At 33.4% G+C, this 20529-nt stretch overlaps 2 protein-coding genes across 2 annotated transcripts; both read right to left on the reverse strand.

The window, feature by feature from the left end:
- Positions 1-886: 886 nt before the first annotated feature.
- LOC115722997 (uncharacterized) lies at positions 887-15031 on the reverse strand. The gene is made up of 18 exons (XM_030652394.2): positions 14595-15031; positions 14329-14387; positions 14073-14154; positions 13918-13985; positions 13271-13340; positions 12827-12908; positions 12473-12537; positions 11015-12052; positions 10792-10854; positions 10665-10711; positions 10190-10235; positions 10021-10100; positions 8986-9096; positions 8144-8225; positions 2407-2532; positions 1744-1824; positions 1445-1570; positions 887-1241 (listed from the first exon to the last, which is right to left on the reverse strand). The coding sequence occupies exons 1-18, from the start codon at positions 14940-14942 to the stop codon at positions 1173-1175; spliced, it is 2643 nt and encodes an 880-aa protein (XP_030508254.2). The 5' UTR covers positions 14943-15031; the 3' UTR covers positions 887-1172.
- A 2523-nt stretch (positions 15032-17554) lies between these two features.
- LOC115723245 (late embryogenesis abundant protein 1-like) lies at positions 17555-18618 on the reverse strand. The gene is made up of 3 exons (XM_030652688.2): positions 18478-18618; positions 17961-18161; positions 17555-17867 (listed from the first exon to the last, which is right to left on the reverse strand). Exons 1-3 carry the CDS (start codon positions 18511-18513, stop codon positions 17787-17789), a joined length of 318 nt encoding a protein of 105 aa, XP_030508548.2. The 5' UTR covers positions 18514-18618; the 3' UTR covers positions 17555-17786.
- Between the last annotated feature and the right edge of the window lie 1911 nt (positions 18619-20529).

The raw sequence follows: 20529 nt of genomic DNA on the forward strand, positions 1-20529 counted from the left end.
AATAAAATACACTAACTCAATATATTACTAAAAAAGACTAATAAATTAGAAATTTGTGTTTTTTTTTTAATATTATTAGAAAATTAATATATATTATATATTATAATTTTTTTAAAATATATATATAATTAAGTGCGGATTGGATCGGTTATTTTTTGAGGTCAAACAACATTCAATCCACACAAGTGTAGATTTTAGATTTTTCAATCCAATCCAATCCACGTAAGTGCGGATATCCGCATTTTGCGAATTGGATTGGATCGGATCGGATACTTAGTGAACACCCTTAGATTGGTGCACAAAACAAGGTTCATAATAAGGCATGGTTAATTGATTTAAAGAAGAGTGCTACCGTCAATCTCCTGTTACAATCTTTTAGTTAACTTTCGTGCTCAAAAACACATGTCGAAATGTTATTTCAATTTTTCTTTTTCATGACGGTGTTTGTTATACTTACTTCATCCCTGTAAATTTTTAAAATTTTTTAAATAGTTTACAGTACTAAAAATACGTTTAAATCTTTTAAACATGCATAGTAAACTAGAATATCAAGATCTTTGTTTTCGATACTATAAATTTATTTTTAAAAAATTTATAAAAATGATACTGTAACGATAACGAATACCGTTATGAAAAATATATCGACACGTGATTTCAAATATAAAAATTAATTAAGAAGTTGTAATTAACACTCCTCTAATTAGTAACTAGTAGACCGGGCTTCACTCTTGATTGATTCCGCTTCACTCTTGATTGATTCCTTACATCTTTCACAATATGAACATGTACACATTATTTGTAGTACATAAGAATTAAACAACAAGCCTGTTACCTTTAATGAAGAACATAGAATAATTAATACCTCCTCAAGAAAAGATCAGAAAGAAGCAAATGAAGGAATATTAATTACAAATGATTGTATTATTGCTTTTCTGTGTAAACCAAAAAAAAAAAAAACTGTACCCAAATTTACAGTTGGTAAAAATTATGGCTGTATTACAAATTTACAGTGTAGTGAAATTACTGAAGATCTTACTTGAACCTTGAAAAGGTTCATGCCTTTTAATGGTGCAACACTCTTACAATGAATAATTAAAAGAAGAATGTGTATGTATGGACTATAGAGTATAGACTATAGAGTTTCTTATGGATATGACTATGAGATGCTAACCTCATTCACTGATTTGGCTACCTTCATCAGAAGCAGTTGATCTTGCTGCTAAGTAATTCGATTTTACATTCTGATAAGAAAGAAAGAAAGAAAAAGATGAAGCTCATAATGTACTCAAAACTACTGTTGTTGATTGGGCTGAATCATTAGATTTCTTAGTAATCCATGCAAGTCTTGCTCGGCCCCATTAAGCGTAATGAAAAAACAAGTTTTTTTGAGGAAATGAGCAAAAAACAAGTTAAAAACAATAGAATTGGTGCCACATTATAGTACCTCTAGCAATGTGATGTAATAGAAATCCTCCATGTGTTGCATGAGTGCACTCCCATCTCTGATAGCGCGGAATATATTTATTTCCGTCTGTAATATTCTTTCGACGAGTTCCTTCTCACCCTTCATCTGTGTAAAATCAAATATGATAATGGAAATGAATGTATGAAGTAAAGGCTTCTTGCTGTTTTTGATGATTGGATGAACTTATATAAGGTTAAGAAACAAACTAAAGAAATTTGAACATCGACAAGACAAATTGCACGACTCGAGATAATAAAGGTTGGAAGACATGAACATACAAATTCACTGACAAGTACGTCTGGTGTGGCTTCCCCGATCACATCCCCATGGTAACCATCTCCAGAAAGCTCCAAATTTTCCTGAAATAAAAAGGCTGTAAACATTAGCTTTTTTTCTTTCTTTCAAGTACAATAGGAAGTAGTTTGTTTATACATGTTATCTTGTTACGTAAACATAAAACTCAATAGCACAATTGGAAAAAAATTGCTTTGTCTTACAACAGAATTATGTTCCATCGGCATGTAATGGTGGCAGAGGTTTAATAGAAAGAAATATAGATGACACGCAATCCCGAAACAATTTAAAAACCTTAAAAGAGAATGCATTTTTAGTGTAAAGTCTTCTTTAGGATGTGGGAGTATACAGAAACAAAAAAATATGTACAATTTTTCACAAAAACAGAAGTTACAAAATCAACAAATCCTACCCCACTCTTTCTTTCCCCCAGCCCCATTTAAATCAAGAAAGCATTAGAGTTCAAAACCAGCAAGTGGATAGAGCCACAACACTTTGTCTGCCCCCAAGAATGACTATGATATCAAAAAAAAATGAAGTGCAAAAATTATGATGTCTAATAGAGATAGGTTTGGGCTTTCATAATTATTGATACTCAAGCAGATAAATGACCTGGATACAAAACTGTTAAAATATAAATTACCCACCAAGGCGTTTCTTAGATCTCCTGCCCCTAAATATATAGGTTGAGCAACATGGCAATAACCCATCAAACGTGGAACTGTTGGTATAATGTCCCTGTGATTTACGACTCTCCAGCTATCTTTGACTTTCTGTAAAAACACAAACGAAGAGGGTTGTACAAACATGACCAAATAGTATCTAGTTAAATAAAAAGTAGTCTACACATATTAACTAAAATGACCTTCAATTTCAGAAAAAAAGAAACTATGATGTATATATATATCATAGTGAATCATAATTTAAGAGATCGAACTCAGTACTTTGTTTCTGAATTTAAATCACCAGGTAAATCTTCCCAAGTTAAGAATACTCACATAGGCTGACATGATGAAGCCATTACCTTTCAGTTAGAAGCACATAAGTTTTACAAGAGAGTTAGTATCTAGTGAAGAATCAGTATATAGCAAAGATTATATTTACTCACCTCCTTAAGCAATACAGAAAATAATGACAAGATACTATGGTGCACTCTTAAGTACCCACGCTCCCCACAACAGAAACAGTATAAGATCAAAAAAAGTAAGTGGTGATTCATACAGAAAAGAAACTTTAAAGTGGTACAAAGCTGAGAGATAACACAGTTTACATTCAAAAGTTTGAAAAAAATTAGGCCAAAAAACTGTGCCAGCTACAATATTTGCATAGGGCTATCGATGAATAAAATTCCAAGCAGAGCTCACTTCGGTAAAAGGATTGAAACCATTTGTAAGAGTAGTATGAAAGGCATATATGGTCATTGTTAGATATTAGATGTATATTAACGGTAAGAGAGTTAGATATTTAGTAGATATTTAGTAGATATTTAGTCTCCTAACTCTGTATATAAATATGTATTATTCTATGAAATCTACACACAATTCGAATCACTATTTTCTACCTGGTATCAGAGCATTGTGATTCAAAATTCGAAATTCGAAATTAGAGTTCTGAAAAAAAAAAAAAAAAATAAAAAAAAAATAAAAAAAATTAGGGTTTGAGTTTAGGGTTGTTTTTTTTTCGAAAATCCTATTTGGAGTGAAGATTTTTCTCACCGCCCACATAGGAGGGGCCCTTGTGCATGCGATCTACGAACCACCGAAGTCGGTCGGCCGGATTCCTCGCACGTGGGGCTCACGCGCGCGCCCGAGAAGCTTCTACGCGTGGGGCTCACGCGGCCGCGTGGAGGCGCGTGTGACGGCGCCTTCGACGGCGTTACGTGGATTCTTCACCAGGGTTCTTAAGCCCACTCGCATCTGTTCTAGGTTGTAATTCGGTATTTGTTTGTCTTCTTCGTGTTTGGGTGTTCATTCTTTGGTGTTCTTTTGTTCTTTTTCTCTGTCCTTTGTGTTTGCTTTTGAGATTATGGCAGAGATGAGATCAGATTCAAAATCAGTTGTTGTTTCTGATGTTGTTCCCGTGATGTCTAAAATCACGGATCATAAGTTGACTGGTTCGAATTATTTAGAATGGAGTAAGACGATTCGACTGTATTTGAGGAGTATTGACAAAGATGATCACTTGACTGACGATCCTCCTGAAGAAACAAACGATTCAAGGAAAATATGGTTCCGTGAGGATGCTCGCTTGTTCCTTCAAATTCGAAATTCTATCGATAACGAGGTAATTAGTTTGATTAATCATTGTGAATTGGTTAAAGAACTAATGGGTTACTTGGAGTTTTTGTATTCTGGCAAAGACAACATATCTCGCATATATGATGTTTGCAAAGCTTTTTATCGCGCGGAGAAACAAGATAAGTCTGTTATGAATTATTTTATGGCTTTCAAGAAAACATATGAAGAACTTAATGTGCTATTACCGTTTAGTCCCGATGTAAAAGTTCAACGGCCGCCAACGAGAACAGATGGCTATTATGAGTTTTCTTGCGGGACTCTCATACGAATTTGACTGCGCAAAGTCACGAGTTCTCTACGGTTACGATGTCTCCTCTTTACAAGATGTGTTTACTCGTGTTCTTCGCACAGAGACTACCTCTTCAACTCCTCTGAATAGCGCACTTGGTGAGTCGTAATACCCGCACGGAAAGAAACTCTACTCCAAGTGGATTTAAAGGAGGTAATTCACGAGGACTCGATAACCGCACACCAAATTACGGGGAGCATCATGTGCAATTATTGTAAGAAACCAGGCCACACCAAGTTCGAGTGTAGGAAGTTACAATTTAAGAATCGACAACAACAACTCGCCAATATTACGAAGCACTAGTGATGCATCGACAAATCGGTCCTTATTTACTGGCCGATGAATTTGCCAAGTTCTCGAGGTATCGGGAAACACACTTAAGTCTTCATCTTCTCCTTGCGATTCTTGATTCGGGTAACTCCCAATGCATGCCTTCTTTCCAAATCCTCGAAATGGGTCATTGATTACGGTGCCACGGATCATATGACGAGTAATTCATCTCTTTTCCACTTTTCGATCTCACGGTCCAACACTTCGTTGTCACCTTGGGCGATGGGTCAACCTTACGTTCTTGGATGCAGCCTATTGTTCACACATGCTATCTTTGTCATCGATCTTACATTTACCGATTTGTCCTTTAATTTGCTTCTCCGTTAGTCAACTCACTCGTAATCTAAATTGTTGCATCTCATTCTTTCACGATCATTGTTTGTTTCGGGATCTTGTGACGAAGAAGATTATTGGTAAAGGACATGAATGCGGTGGCTTGTATGTTCTTGACCCAGCCAACCTACCATTGCTTGTTCGAGTGTTGCTTCGCTTTTGAGGCTCATTGTCGTTTAGGTCATCCATCCGCTTCTTTTGCTCGAAAGCTGTGTCCCCAATATAGTAGTTTATCTTCGTTAGATTGTGAGTCATGTCAGTTTGCCAAACATCATCGTGTTAGTTTGAGTCCACGTGTCAATAAACGTGCTAGTGTTCCTTTTGAGTTAGTTCATTCTGATGTTTGGGGTCCTTCTCCTATTTTGTCTCAACCTGGATTCAGGTATTTTGTTACTTTTGTGGATGATTATTCTCGTGTAACGTGGTTATATTTAATGAAAAATCGTTACGAGTTGTTTTCTATATTACGTGCTTTGTCTTTGAGATTCAAACTCAATTTAATGTATCTATTCGTACTTTGAGAAGTGATAATGCCAAAGAGTACATGTCTGCTCAATTTCAATCTTATATGACCTCTAATGGCATGCTTCATGAAACTTCTTGTGTTGATACGGCACCTCAGAATGGTGTTGCAGAACGTAAAAACAGACATCTTCTTGAAACTGCACGTGCTCTCTTGTTTCAAATGAAAGTCCCTAAACCTTTTTGGGCCGATGCAGTTTCCACGGCATACTTTCTTATTAATCGCATGCCCTCCTCTGTTTTTAATGGTGAAATTCCATTTAAAATTCTTTTTCCTAATAAGTCATTATTTCCAGTTGCTCCGCGAGTGTTTGGTAGTGTTTGTTTTGCTCGCGATGTCCGTCCATCTGTCACCAAATTAGACCCTAAGGCACTAAAGTGTGTCTTTCTTGGTTATTCTCGTCTTCAGAAAGGGTATAGGTGTTATTGTCACGATCTCGACAAATATCTTGTTTACATTGATGTTACTTTTGTAGAAAATACACCTTATTTTTCATCTTCCACTACTTCTACTAGTCGGGGGAGGATGATGATTTGTTGGTTTATTCTCACATCTATGCGCTGCTACATGTTACGGCGGGTCTCTTGTTCCTTCACTTGCCTCGGTCGTCACCCCCACAATGTCTACACCTCCACCACCTCTACCACCTCCACCACTCCCTCGGCCTCCTATAGTGTACACCAGGCGCCCCCCTCCTCCACCTCCTGTTTCATGTCCTGCACCTACATCTTCGTCATCAAATCCGAAAATCTCAGATGATCTTCCCATTAAAGGTAAACGCCAATGTACTTTTCCCATTACTTCTTTTGTGTCTTATAATCATCTCTCCTCTTCTTCTTGTTCTTTTATTGCTTCTCTTGATTACATCCTTTATTCTAAAATTGTTCGAGAAGCGATGTCTCATCTGGTTGGCTTCTTCGCAATGATAGAAGAGATGAATGCTTTGGTTGCGAATGGTACTTGGGTCTTGGTTGATTTACCTTCGGAAAACGGGCCATCGGGTGTAAATGGGTGTTCACGGTTAAATTCAATCCGGACGGCACGGTTGCTCGCTTAAAGGCCGTCTTGTTGCCAAGGGTTATGCTCAAACCTATGGAGTGGACTATTGTGATACTTTTTCTCCTGTTGCTAAACTCACATCTGTTCGACTGTTCATTTCCATGGCAGTTACTCATCATTGGCCTTTGCATCAGCTTGATATTAAAAATGCTTTTCTTCATGGAGATCTTGAGGAAGAAGTATATATGGAGCAACCTCCTGGGTTTGTTGCTCAGGGGGAGTTAGGGCGAGTTTGTCATCTTCGCAAATCTTTATATGGATTGAAAGAAAGCCCTCGTGCTTGGTTTGGTAAATTTAGTCAGGCTGTTGAGAAGTTTGGTTTGTTGAAAAGTAAGTCAGATCATTCTGTGTTTTATAAAAGATCAATTGTTGGTATCATTTTGTTAGTGGTGTATGTTGATGACATCGTTATTGCGGAAGTGATGCGAAGGCATCTCATCCCTTAAGTCTTTCATTCACACCCGAGTTTAACACGAAAGATTTAGGGGAGCTCGAAGTATTTCTTGGGGATTGAAGTTACTCGGAGTAAGGGGTATTTTTCTGTCTCGAAGAAAGGATGTACTTGAGTTGCTCACGGAGACAGGGAAATTGGGATCGAAAACCCTGCAATGCTCCAATGAATCCAGCTGTGCATCTTACACGTGATGGGAAACCATTTGAAGATCCTGAGAAATATCGCAGGTTAGTTGGAAAGTTGAATTATTTAACTGTGACTCGTCCAGATATTGCATTCCCGGTTAGTGTTATCAGTCAATTCATGTCTTCTCCAACAATTCATCATTGGGCAGCATTAGAACAAATTTTATGTTATTTAAAAGGAGCACCAGGACGAGGTATAGTTTACAAGAATCATGGACATACCCAGATTGAGTGTTTTTCTGATGCAGATTGGGCGGTACAAGGTAGATAGACGATCCACGTCAGGATATTGTGTATTTGTTGGGGGCAATCTGGTCTCTTGGAAGAGTAAGAAACAAAATGTTGTATCTAGATCCGATCTTTCGAATCAGAATATAGAGCTATGGCCCAGTTTGTGTGTGAGGTAATATGGATTTATCGACTTTTGGCCCGAATCGGGTTTAAGACTTTTATTCCAGCAAAATTATGGTGTGATAATCAAGCTGCTCTTCATATTGCCTCGAATCCCGTATTCCACGAGCGAACTAAGCACATTGAGATTGATTGTCATTTTGTTCGTGAGAAAATTCAACAAGGTCTGATCTCCACAGGATATGTGAAGACCGGAGAACAACTAGGAGATATTTTTACAAAGGCTTTGAATGAGGTGCGGGTTGATTATCTTTGTAACAAGCTGGGCATGATTAACATCTATGCTCCAGCTTGAGGGGGAGTGTTAGATATTAGATGTATATTAGCTGTAAGAGAGTTAGATATTTAGTAGATATTTAGTAGATATTTAGTCTCCTAACTCTGTATATAAATATGTATTATTCTATGAAATCTACACACAATTCGAATCACTATTTTCTACAGTCATTAAACAAATGAAAGTGTCTTGCAAAAAAATGAAAGGGAGACGCATTCTTTTTTACCTGATTGTAAATATCTGCAAATCGTTTGTTACCAACTCTAGGAGATCCAAAGTTATACATGGTCAGAGATATTGCCCCACGTCTAAAACACACAAACATAGAAAAATCAATAAAATACATACTTACCAACTTTCATTCTGCATAAAGATTTTTCATAGTTACACTTGATTAAGAAATTATGCATAGTAGAGCTAAATGTATGATTACACAAATGTCCTTGACACTCCCAAACAATAGATAAAATAATAAAACAGGGAACTTTAAAGCATAAATTAAGCATGTGCCACTAGAAATATAACTCCTGCTTTTGCAATGTTGGCCACAAACATCCTCATTTTGATATTAAAGTCAAGAAGCATCCTTCCAAACATTGAATACACATTACTTAAAGTGAGAATCAAAGGAAAATCTTAGTGTGTCATCATCCTAGTTCACTTTGTACTCAATTATTGCCACATTTTCACTTCTCCTCCATATGATAGTTTAAAACATAAATAATACCACAAACATGTCAGAACGAACCAATTTGACTCATGATAATTCGTATTTTGAAAAACAAACCTATACCAACCCACATGAGTAAATTAACTAAAGTTTAGGGAAAAAGCAAAAACACGGAAACTTGTTAAGGTGTTATACAGTAGTCCTTGCTTGTGTTTTAAATGTTTCTTTTTTTTTCTCTTTTTTTGTAGGGCTTGTTAATATATCCATGTGACCGTATTGATTGAACTTAATTGTTATGAGAAAAGAAAATAAAAGAAAAGAAAAGGTAGGACATGAAAAGAATATGATGCATAACATGTGAGCACATATAGTAACAAGAACATACAGAAAGAACTCACTTTGCCAATTGACTCGATGAAAGTTCCAGAGCAAGAAGGGTGGCCAACGCACCTCCTAAACTATGACCAGTTATATAAACATGCCATTTGAATGATACCTCCTGATCATCACTGCCAATGTAAAACAAATAAGTTATATGCTTATTCAACTGAAAACCGATACTTAACAATGCAAATGGATTAAAGCTTAATTAAATCTAGCTGGTCCATAATATTAACCTGCATTCCTAATCAATCTTACATGTAACAGATGCCGACTAGCGAGATTATACAGCACATAAAAGAATCATTTACAATTCTAGTCCATAATAAGTTTAAAAGGCAGCTCATCATTCTAAACTAAATTATACAACTCAGAAATTTCAACATAGTTGTTGAGTATAACTTCACTATATCAATGAAGTAATCCAAAAGGTTCGAGTATAATTTTATAACCAACAAGATCTGGAAAGAAGCATGGGATTGATTTGTTTCACGTGTTTTGGTTTATGCAGTAAGAGATTATACTAGAAAAGATTAATCCACTTGGTATTGAACATATAGTCCCCTAGTCCCTTTTCTTAAATTTATTGAATAATCTATCCATATTTCTCAGAATTTATTGTTGGCAAACAATCAATTTGTTATTTTTATTTGTTTTTTCATAATCCAATCAAATACTATCCTACCCTAACCCATCCTATTCTATCTCAAGGTACCATAGTTACCATGCCAGAAAGCATTAGCAAAGCAGATTGCAGTAAGCTCCCATCAAGAGGTCCTCAGTCAAGGAAAAATGCCCTTGGGTAGTAATTAGGGAAATATCACATAGAATCTGACTACTTGTATAACTAGCATGCAATCTAGCTTTATTTAAATATTCCGAAAATTCATGTTTTTATTACAGCATTTAAATGGCTGTTGTCACCTAAGTAGATACAAGAATCTACATACTAGATTGAAGTGAAGGACTACTTCGTAGTTATTTCAAACATATTGAAAACAAGCATAAATAGTTTATGGACAAGGTTAATTACACATTTAAACATCACTTACGAATAACCAATTGCCTGTTTGATGATAGTGAATAGTCTTATCCTCACTGAGTCATATGCACTTAAAAAACCACTGTGAACCTGAAATTACTTATTCACTATCAGTACATACAAAGATATTTACTGTTGGAATTTATGAAATTGTAACTCAAATTTCAATAAATTCTTACTTGAACTTCTTGCTTGAAGTCTCCACCTATTCTTTCAGGGTTAAGCCTATAAAATACACAGAAATTATAATTTTGGTATCAAAATAATAAAAACATATTAACAATTAAAAGGACATCTCAAACTTAAATGTATTAATGTGATGAAATGATAATGAAAAACTAACAAGAAATGGTGGAGCACTTGAATACTTATGCTTATATTTCTAGGTGGAGCACTTGAATACTCATATGGTGTGTTCTACACAAGTATGAAATGAAGAGAAATATATGGGAAATTAAATACTGTACTACTACACATTCAGCCACTACATTATTTATGAGTAAGCTGGAAGCTATTAGTATAGCACATAAAGCATCTCCATTGAAGGAATATCTACCAACTGGCAAAGACCAACTCTCAGAAATGCAAGGCGGAAAAAGAAAAGACAAAACTTTTGAAAAAGAGTACCATAAAATTATAACTAACAGATATTACCCTGTAGGTGCTACCATTAAATCTGTTTTCAAGTCCTTCCATTTTGCCTGCAAAATCAAATAAATTAGAATACTTGAACCGAAAGCAATATATACAAACTCCATACAAGCAGCAACATTGGACTTACCTGCTCTGTTCCTCTAAAAGCAACAACCAATCTTCTCCTCGAAGGATCTCGCCAAATTGCCACCTGCGCCTTACCATAATTTAGTGATCCATCGAATATAATCTCTGTGATCAATTACTTGGTTTTTCTTACAGATGAATTAAACAATCAAGGCTAACATATTCCTTCATATTCTAGAAAGTAATAACCAAGAATAAAAACTCCTTACAAAAAGAAACATTACCTCTGTGTCTGTTGTTTCATTGTCTAAGAAACATATCTTCTCAAATTCAGACTTAATAAAGCTTGGTTGACCTAAAGAAGTCGCAAGCATTGCCCAAGCCTCTATGGCACTCTCTGCAGTTGAAAATAGCTCTCTCATCTCCTCAGCCTTTTTTTCATCCAGGACCGGCCCATCTCGTGAAGCAAGCTTCTCATTAGATCCAGAAAAATCATCTTCTACATTTGAAGCATCTTCTTGTTTTGATTCACTCTTTTCTGAAAGATGTCCTTCCTTATTTGCTTCAGAAATTGCTGCAGTCAAAACCATTAACGTCCCTAATACAGATTCTGTTTGCTTTAAGAGATCATTTGTTGCCTTTTTTATAGCTGGAAGAGAAGAACGAATGGCGTTCATATCAAGCGAGCCATTCGTTGAATCAAGGTCTTCATCTATGCCTTCTGGAGTTGCAAGCCCAGATTCAATGTAACTTGCCTCTGCTATCTTTTTTGACTGTAAGCCAATACTGTTTAACATGTCAAATCCATCCCACTTTAATTTCTCTGGGGCTTGAAGACCAAGTTTCTGAACAACACTTTGATTGATAACATTAGCAAAGCTCTTCCAGAAATCTTTATCTGATTCCTTTGTCTCACCAACTTGATTTACTAATTCTGGAGCATATCCATTGTCCGCTCCATCATCATTTGTGTTGAGATCCTCTAAATTGCTACTATCATGGTCCGCATTATTTGAGGGTCCATTGGCACTTTTTTCGATCTGTGGTGCCATGTCTGATACAAGAGCGTCTTCGCTAGACATCTCAATCACACTTTCCTCATTTTCATTGTCTGGAAGTTTATCCTTGGTAAGATATGCATCGTTGAAGGATTTCATCTGCCCAAAAGCATAATTAACAAACTGGCGGGCTTGAACTGTTTCAGAGCCAACGATTTTCTTCATAGCAGAATCAAAACCATTTTTACGAAAAAACTCTGAAAGAAAAGAAATTCTCCACCAGTCCTTTTCCTCATCAATTTCGTCAAAGTCTTTATACTTGACCTGAAACCTCACATTGAGCAACCATATAGATTGAATATCAGTAAAACTAAAACATTGGTGGAACACAAACTTCCCAATTTATGAGCACCAAAGACAAAGGAATCAGTAATTAAATTATAAAAATAAAAAATCCAAATGGGAGAAAGAAAGAAAATTACTAGGGATAATTTTCACTTAAAAAACATAGCTAGCATATGCAGAATCAAAGGGGCCCTGAACAACAGTAATTAATATATCTTGGAATCAGTGAAAGTAAAATTTTGCAATATGCATCACACTTGAATTATCTGTTTTTCTTCTAATCTTAGGATCTAAAGGAAACTTCAAAGGGACATTCTACAATTAACATGATGTGTAGGGATAGCAAAGGAATTCATTTTAAGATACCTTTTTGGATTAAAAAAATGAAATATATCTTACCTCTAGTTGTAACTTTCCACCACCACCCATCCCCTCCAGTTCCACCAGTACTTCATGCAACTCTCCTACCAGAACACATATTTGTATATTATCATTTTAATTTTAGCAAGAATTACTGCTAGTGTTAATCTTTCAACATAAAATAGCTTGCTTCCTATACATGTTCACACAATTATAACCTTTTACCAGAACAAAACGAAGTGTCTGCTATTATAACACTACTGGAAGACACCACATTTGCATATAAATTTTAACAAAAACAATCTTGACAAATTTGAAGCATAATAATAACTTCAATTTCTTATGGATGCATAAGAAGATTATACAACTTGTAAGTGATCCACTAGAACTTACCATCACATAAGCAATCTAAATTAATGCCTGCGTTGCCCATCCGTTTATGTGGTGTTACAAGATTTGCATCCCAAGCTGCAACCTAAAATTCAAATTCACACAACTTAAACCAAAGTAACATAATAGCTTCAAACTAAGGATCTTATTCAAAAAATTAATATATAAATACATTCATGCAACTAACAATCAGGTTTCACAAAGTCTTCTTTCTGAAGGATCTTATTCAAAAATTAATATAAATATATTTTTGAAAGTACACTCATTATCAGCTGTAACTTTATAATTTTCAAGATAACAACTGAAAGGAAATGTGTGTGTGTGTGTGTGTGTGTGTGTGTGAGAGAGAGAGAGAGAGAGAGAGAGAGAGAGAGAGAGAGAGCAAGATTAGAGTAGAGTCTTCTTGTCACTAAACAAATTGTAATTTCAGTAACTCTGCATATTGACCTGAAGATTTTTCTTTGAAGGCAGCTTGATATTAAATGTGAAGTCCTCATTCCATTTTGGCTCTTTTGTCCTGACACGATTTAATCATTTGTACATACATCAAAACCTTTAAGTTGTACCACATCCCTGAGATTTGTGTTATGACATACCATATTTAAAACTTGTATAATATAGTTGTAAAATTAGATCATCTTCCATCATTAATGAAAAAAACCCAGCTTTTACCAATTACCTTACAAACACAATAGTAATATTCTTGAGGAAAACACTGAAAAGAAACTCATTTCATAATTATAAACTTGTATATATGTATATTATACATCTATGAGTGGGACTGAAAATTAAAGAAGAAAAAAAAAACTCATTCCATTGTCCATAGTTCATAAAAGTACAAATCAACTACTCAGGCAGGAAAAGAAAAAAAAAAAGAACCCTTTATATATACTAATAAGCTATACGGAATAATAAGATTTTCTAGTTACTAAGAAGTATTAGAATAACATTTTAGTATAGTCATCGCATCACTTCAGAAGGTTTACAATAATGTGATTATTCAAAAAGAAATGAGGAGAGCAAACAAAGCAAAAAATAGGAAGAGAAGTTATCTAAAATAAGTGTTAAGGAAATGTGAAACAACAAGAGTATACCCCCATTTAATCTTGCTCTTGACAACTTGACCATCCAATTCCATTATCACATATGGATCACTTGTCCCCTGATACAAACACAAAGTAGGTTGTCATTATAAGAAAGTAGATTACTTAACATCATATGATAAAAATGGCATAAAAGAAATACATACCCAGGGATCCATGGCAGGAAGATCAACACCCTTTTTCAATTTCACAAATAACTGCCCATCGTATATTTCTTGTACAAATGTTCTGCACTCAGAAAAACAAAACGGTACAAGCTAACATTGGTAATCCTAATCATGACTACTCAGTCACAATGATTCATTCATGATATTTGAACTGAAATCAAGCAAGTAAACAAAGAGTTATGTTTCCTAAACCAATGTAGAACACAAAAGAGCTTAAATTGAAGAAATTGCATACTCTGATAGATACACTGTCTTACAATCTGCTGCGTCAATTTCCTGTCTACCAACATTGTCCTGGACAAAAACAGAGTAAGTTAAACAAAAGCATTGATTATCTTCGGTTTCTTTCTCAATCTGTTTGGTTGCCGAGAAAATGGAGCAAAACAACATAATTATCACACAGCTTCAAAGTTCCAAACGTTCTTTCAATCCAATATATTGATCGAACCCTAACTCCAAAACAAGAACAAAAAGATACAAATTCAATTGAGAAACACTTACAGGAGGGCTAGTATAAGCTTCAAAAGCGAAACCAGCGAGAATAACAGCGAGATTAATATCAAACGGAGGCCTTTCAATTTCCTCATCGACCGGAACCCTAGTGACCTCGGTACCAGCTTTGCAGAAGCAGCAGAGAGAGTAAACTTTGTCTCTGCGCGTAAGATTTTGGCGGGAAGCAAAGAGATGAAATTTGCGGGAAAACGAAAAGTGAGGGTTGGAAAGGATAGAGAGAGTTGGGGAAAGTGAGGAAGAAAAGCATTGGCGGTGAAGATGAAGAGTGTAGTAGTGGGTTGGGAGAGAAGCCATGGATGAAGGTGAAGGTGAGGCTGAGGAGAGTGGCAGGGGCATTAATGTAATTTTGAAAGAATGGTAAGGGTATAAATGAGAAAATAAATAAGGAAAGGAGTGGGATATAAAAGGTGAAATGAAGGTTTGAGAAAGTAGTAGAGCAGTTAAGAGAGGTCCTGTATCTATAGACACAGGATAATTGTCGTTACTCTCCGACCGTTGATCTTGTTGACCTTAATTTTGCAGTCTTTTTTAAAGAGAAAAATGCTAAAGATACAAGTGATAGTAGACTATTAGCCTTATGACCAAATTAAGGTTGGATGTGCTAGTAAAAGAGGGGGAAGGAATTTGCACCACATAATTCCTTTTTAATTAGCAAGAAAAACAAAGATAGTAGACTATAACGTCCCGCTTCAAGTTTTCATTGGACACTTACACTCACAGAATGTGAGGTTTTTTTATAACGGTCTACCAGAAAATAAGATGCACCTTGTTGATATAAATAATATCAATCAATCTATTTAAGTCATCTTTAACTGTATAGTCTCGTACCTACACAATCTTTGAATCATCACATTTGACTATTATTAGACTTAATCTCGATTAAGTTAGTTATACTTTGATAAGTTAGTTAAGTTACTATTTTTAAGTTGTTAGAACTACAGTTAGTTTTTCTAACCAACCGTGATCTATCTCTTTGACTATATATTCATGGCACTGTATAATAGCTTTAGTAGAACAAGCACAATAATAATAAAAAAAAATCTTCTTACTTTATTCTCTGTTTCTCATATGGTATCAAAAGTTATTTTGCCCACTACTTTCATGATAAAATTTTACACACGACCTCACGACGATGTTCCTCTGTCTACGATTGAACCTCCTATCGCAGAAACTAGCCTTGAGACGGTTAGCATTACTCATAATTTACGAATAATCCTTGAAGTAAGATTGAGGGATTGTTTGCATTAAAAATAATTAAAAAAAAAAATTGAGGGATTGAACTTTTTTCTTTCTTTGGGAGAGATTGTGGAATTGATCATTATTTTAATGCAAAAGAGATTGTGGAATTGATCATACCAAGAGTGAAGACAAACTAAAATATAATGTTATTTCATTATTTTAAATAAATAAATTAAGAGGTTAAATGAAAGAGATTTTCTATATGAAATATGTTAATTTTTAATAATGATAAAATTATTACTATATATCATAATCATATAATAATAAATAAGAGTAAGAAATGTATGATAAAACAATCTAATATTTTACATACTCAACATTCATTCTCTTAAAAAAAAAAGGCACTTGTTTTAATAATTTTTTAAAGTTATTTTTTTAAGTTATATGAGACTCGATACTTAATTACACCAATAATTAGTGATGGACCCAAAATTTTTATTAAGTGAGGACTTAATTGTTATTAATTTTTTTTTTTATGTTTACTTATTTAATTTATTTATTTTGTGATTTTTTTTTTTTTACTTTTTTGTGCTATAATTATCAAATAAAAAGAAAAATATTTAATTTTTTTAATGCAATTTCTTTTACTATAGCCCCCCACAAGTCTATAAGTGTGTCTGTCACTGCAGCACAAAGTGGTTCCTTTTAACAATTCTCATGTCACATATTATTAATACTAGGTGATTGTTACGTGCCAAGCCACGTAGTGTTAGTTTTATTTAATATTTTAGTTTTTTATTTTAATTAATAATTAAAATAGTATAATTATTTGAACAATTTGTTTTATAAAAATAAAATATGTATCAGTATATTTAGTAAGTAAAACATAGTTGTGTTATAATAATGTATGTTATTAATAGTAAAATGTACATTAATCTTCTAATTGAAAAAAGTTCTATTATCTCATTTCATATCTAATAATAGCTACACAACTATATATTTATAGACTTTCACATTCTTTGCAAATTACTAATAAGCACCAATAATATTTTCATATTCTAATATTTTTCAACCTTCTCTTCTTGGTGGTAAAATTAAAAATAAAACTAAAAATAAGCACAAACATATAAGGTAAATACTCATATACAGTCTCATATTTATATTATCTTTTCTAGATTTTTTATCTATATTTTTCTTTTTTAAAAGATAAATAAAAAAAATTATTAATATTCTCCCAAGATAAGTTTGTTAGAGAGAGATGTGGTACGATGATTTTTTTAATTTAAAAAGAGATTATTAATATTTAAAAGATTGTTTAATTTTTTGGGTTTAATTATTGGGTTTATTTATTAACGGGAGATCAAACGTAATCGTTAAATTTAACAGAATATACTTTTATTTTTTAAGTATATTCTGTTAAACCAAAAAATGCCGTTAGATAGGCACTTTTAATATATAAAGATATATATATACTTAATTTATAGTTGTTATTAAATATTTTTGTTGATTATGTAAATATTTAATAACTTGTTTGAGCCACTTTATGGTTGAATTTTCTTGCACGAATCTGTTGATTTTAAGATTGATTCATTTGCGTGTTCCAAATTGTTGATTAATAGAATAAATTGATAATGATGTGAATTTGTACTTAAATGCTCAATCAAACCAAAAACTAATCAAGTGTTCTTTTAATTGATCCAAAATTGACAATATGTGAATGTAGTAATAATGACAAACTAGAAAGGAATTTGTAGTAGATTATAGATAGATTTGTTCATCAAACAAAATCACTTTTTTATTTTTTATTTTTTTGAATTACTAGCTGGAAATTTTATTACATAATTTCTCAAAAAGAGTAACTCAAGACATTTATTACAAAAAGGAAAAAAAAAGATTAACCAATTAATAATATAATAATAGTAATATTATTGAGTAATAATAGCTCAATAATGAATTATCTCATGAAGTTGTAGTAGTAGTAGATGCTTTAGGCATTATTTTTCACTTCTTGTCACTCACTCCAAGTGTGCTCTTCACAGTTTCCATAGCACCCTGAGTCATGCTCATCATTTGCTCTCCAGTCTGTTCAGTTCATAGCAAGTTTTGTTTCAATATTAGTTATTAATCATTCAATATCAATCTAATCATTAATCGAACCAAAAAGATTATTAGTACCTGTTGGAGGAATCCGGCGCTTTGATCCTTTCCATGTTGGATAGAATCAGTTGCTGAGTCAGTTGCTGAATGAGCAGCATCAGTGGTCTTATCCTTGGCTTCGTTTGCTGAGTCAGTTGCTGAATGAGCAGCATCAGCAGTCCTTTCCTTGACTTCGCTGGCTGAGTCCTTAGCGCATTGTGACATCTCTTCGGCCTTAGCCTACGAAACATAATAAAAAGTAAATTGTCAAATTAACCATGTACAATACTAAAATTTGTAAAATAATCTCACTTAATTTAATCTAAGTGATAATGGTCGCACAGTATATATCTATAGTCAATTTATAATTATAATAATTATTTATGATCGCAGTATAATTAATAGTGGTATGCAACTATTTATTATGCTAATAAATTTTAATAGAATTTTTTATTAAAGCTATTTTTACAATACACTCTAAATAAATAATAATAATAATAAAACAATTATAGCAATAGAAAAAGAAAATGTTTGATCACAATGTGAAAGTATATACCTGAGCCTTAGCTTGGGTTTCCTGCATGCTAGACATATTGATTTTCCGGGAAAATTTGGAAAGAAAATAAGATGTGTTTGGATGATTCTTTCTTTTGGTTGTGCTTTGTTTTTCACTTAATTTGTTGGTGAGAATAAAGCATTTGAAGTTACATATAAATACTAGTTATGGCAACACAAGTTAGTGACACGTGGAAATGGGATTGGTGGATGTTGGGACACGTGGCAGTGGAATAGGTTTGTAGATCCGGTTGTTTCTGCCATGGAATTTGGTTTGGGGTTATAATTAATTGAATGGCTAAATTAAGATTAGTAGTATTAGCATAAGAAAGACTTGGTCTTGTAGAAAGAGAATGTTAATTTTACACCAATCTTACACTTGAAATAGACTTTACCATTCAAAAAATATAATAAAATAAAAATGAGAACATATTTGTCCATTTATATACCACTAGATACACAAATACTTCCATTTCAAAAAATATATATATACTAATACTTCACCTTGGAAAAGGAAAATTTAATAAAAGAGTTTTTTTTAAGTTAAAACATCAAAACTATCAATTTACTTACTATGGCTGTTCCCGGTGTGGGTAGTGCAGTTTTTAATTATTTTTTCAAAGCAACTCGCACATATAATTTTCCCAATTTCTCAAATCGTACCCGCACCGCGAAACTAAAAACCCGTAGAAATTGCACCACAAAAAATAGTGCGGTGCAGTACGATTTCTGCGGTTTGGACTATCACTAAATAATTAAAATATCACAAATACAACAAACCTTGAGCAAACTTGTCAAAATACCATAAGGCTTGAAAATAAATATAAAAAAAAATTAAGTGTCAACAACACAATAATTAGTGGACTTTGAGTTGTACATTCACATATTGGACCTGAATAAATATAAAAATTGATATTTTTATAATGTGCGGTGCGGTGCGGTTTAAACCGCATATTAACAATTCAAAACTGCAAACCGCATCGCGCGATTTAGAAAAAATTCAAACCGCACCGAACCGCAAAAAATTTCAAACTACATTTTTTTTGCAGTGTGGTACGGTGCGGGCAGTTTAAGCGGTTTGATGAATATCCCTAACACTTACAGTTAGACATCTCTAATGAATGGTGTATATTTTGAGTTAAATTTAATACAAAATATACCACAAAACTATATTTGATCCAATTGGGAAATTTGATTTTTTATACTTACATTTAGGGGTGTTCATCCGATCCAATCCGCACTTTTTTGGTCAAACAACATCCAATCCGCACTAAGTGCGGATTTCATATTTTGGATCCAATCCGATCCGCATAAAAGTTTAAATCCAATCCAATCCAATCCACAATAGTGCGGATTGGATCGGTTATTTTGGATCGGTTACTTTTTTAATAATAAGTTATTTAATATTTCATAGAAAAAAAATTAAAAAAAAGACTATTGTTTCTTAATCTCCAATACTAATCTATTTCCATCTCTATTTATATACAAATTAAACCAGTATACATATATATATCAATATATATACTTATATTTAGATTTACACTAAAATATATATGTATCTAATTACTAAAATAAATAAACTAGTATATATATATTTAAACTTTATGTGTATGTGTCTATGTGAATAAGAATTATTTTTCTTGTGTTTTTTATTACAAAATAAATAAAATGCACAAACTTAATATATTACTAAAAAAGATTAAGAAATTAAAAGTTTGTGTCTTTTTTTAATTAATATATATTATATATTATAATTTTTTAAAAATATATATAATTAAGTGCGGATTGGATTGGATCGGTTACTTTTTGAGGTCAAACAACATCCAATCCGCACAAGTGCGGATTTTAGATTTTTCAATCCAATCCAATCCGCACAAGTGCGGATATCCGCATTTTGCGGATTGGATTGGATTGGATCGTGCGGATTGGATTGGATCGGATACTTTGTGAACACCCCTACTTACATTTGTTTAAATTTTTTTTTCTAAACAAATAATAACTAATATTTGTTGGATATGACAATTTTCATGATATTCCTAAAATACCCCCATTT

Source organism: Cannabis sativa, chromosome 9 (genome assembly GCF_029168945.1).
Source record: "Cannabis sativa cultivar Pink pepper isolate KNU-18-1 chromosome 9, ASM2916894v1, whole genome shotgun sequence".
NCBI lineage: Eukaryota > Viridiplantae > Streptophyta > Magnoliopsida > Rosales > Cannabaceae > Cannabis > Cannabis sativa.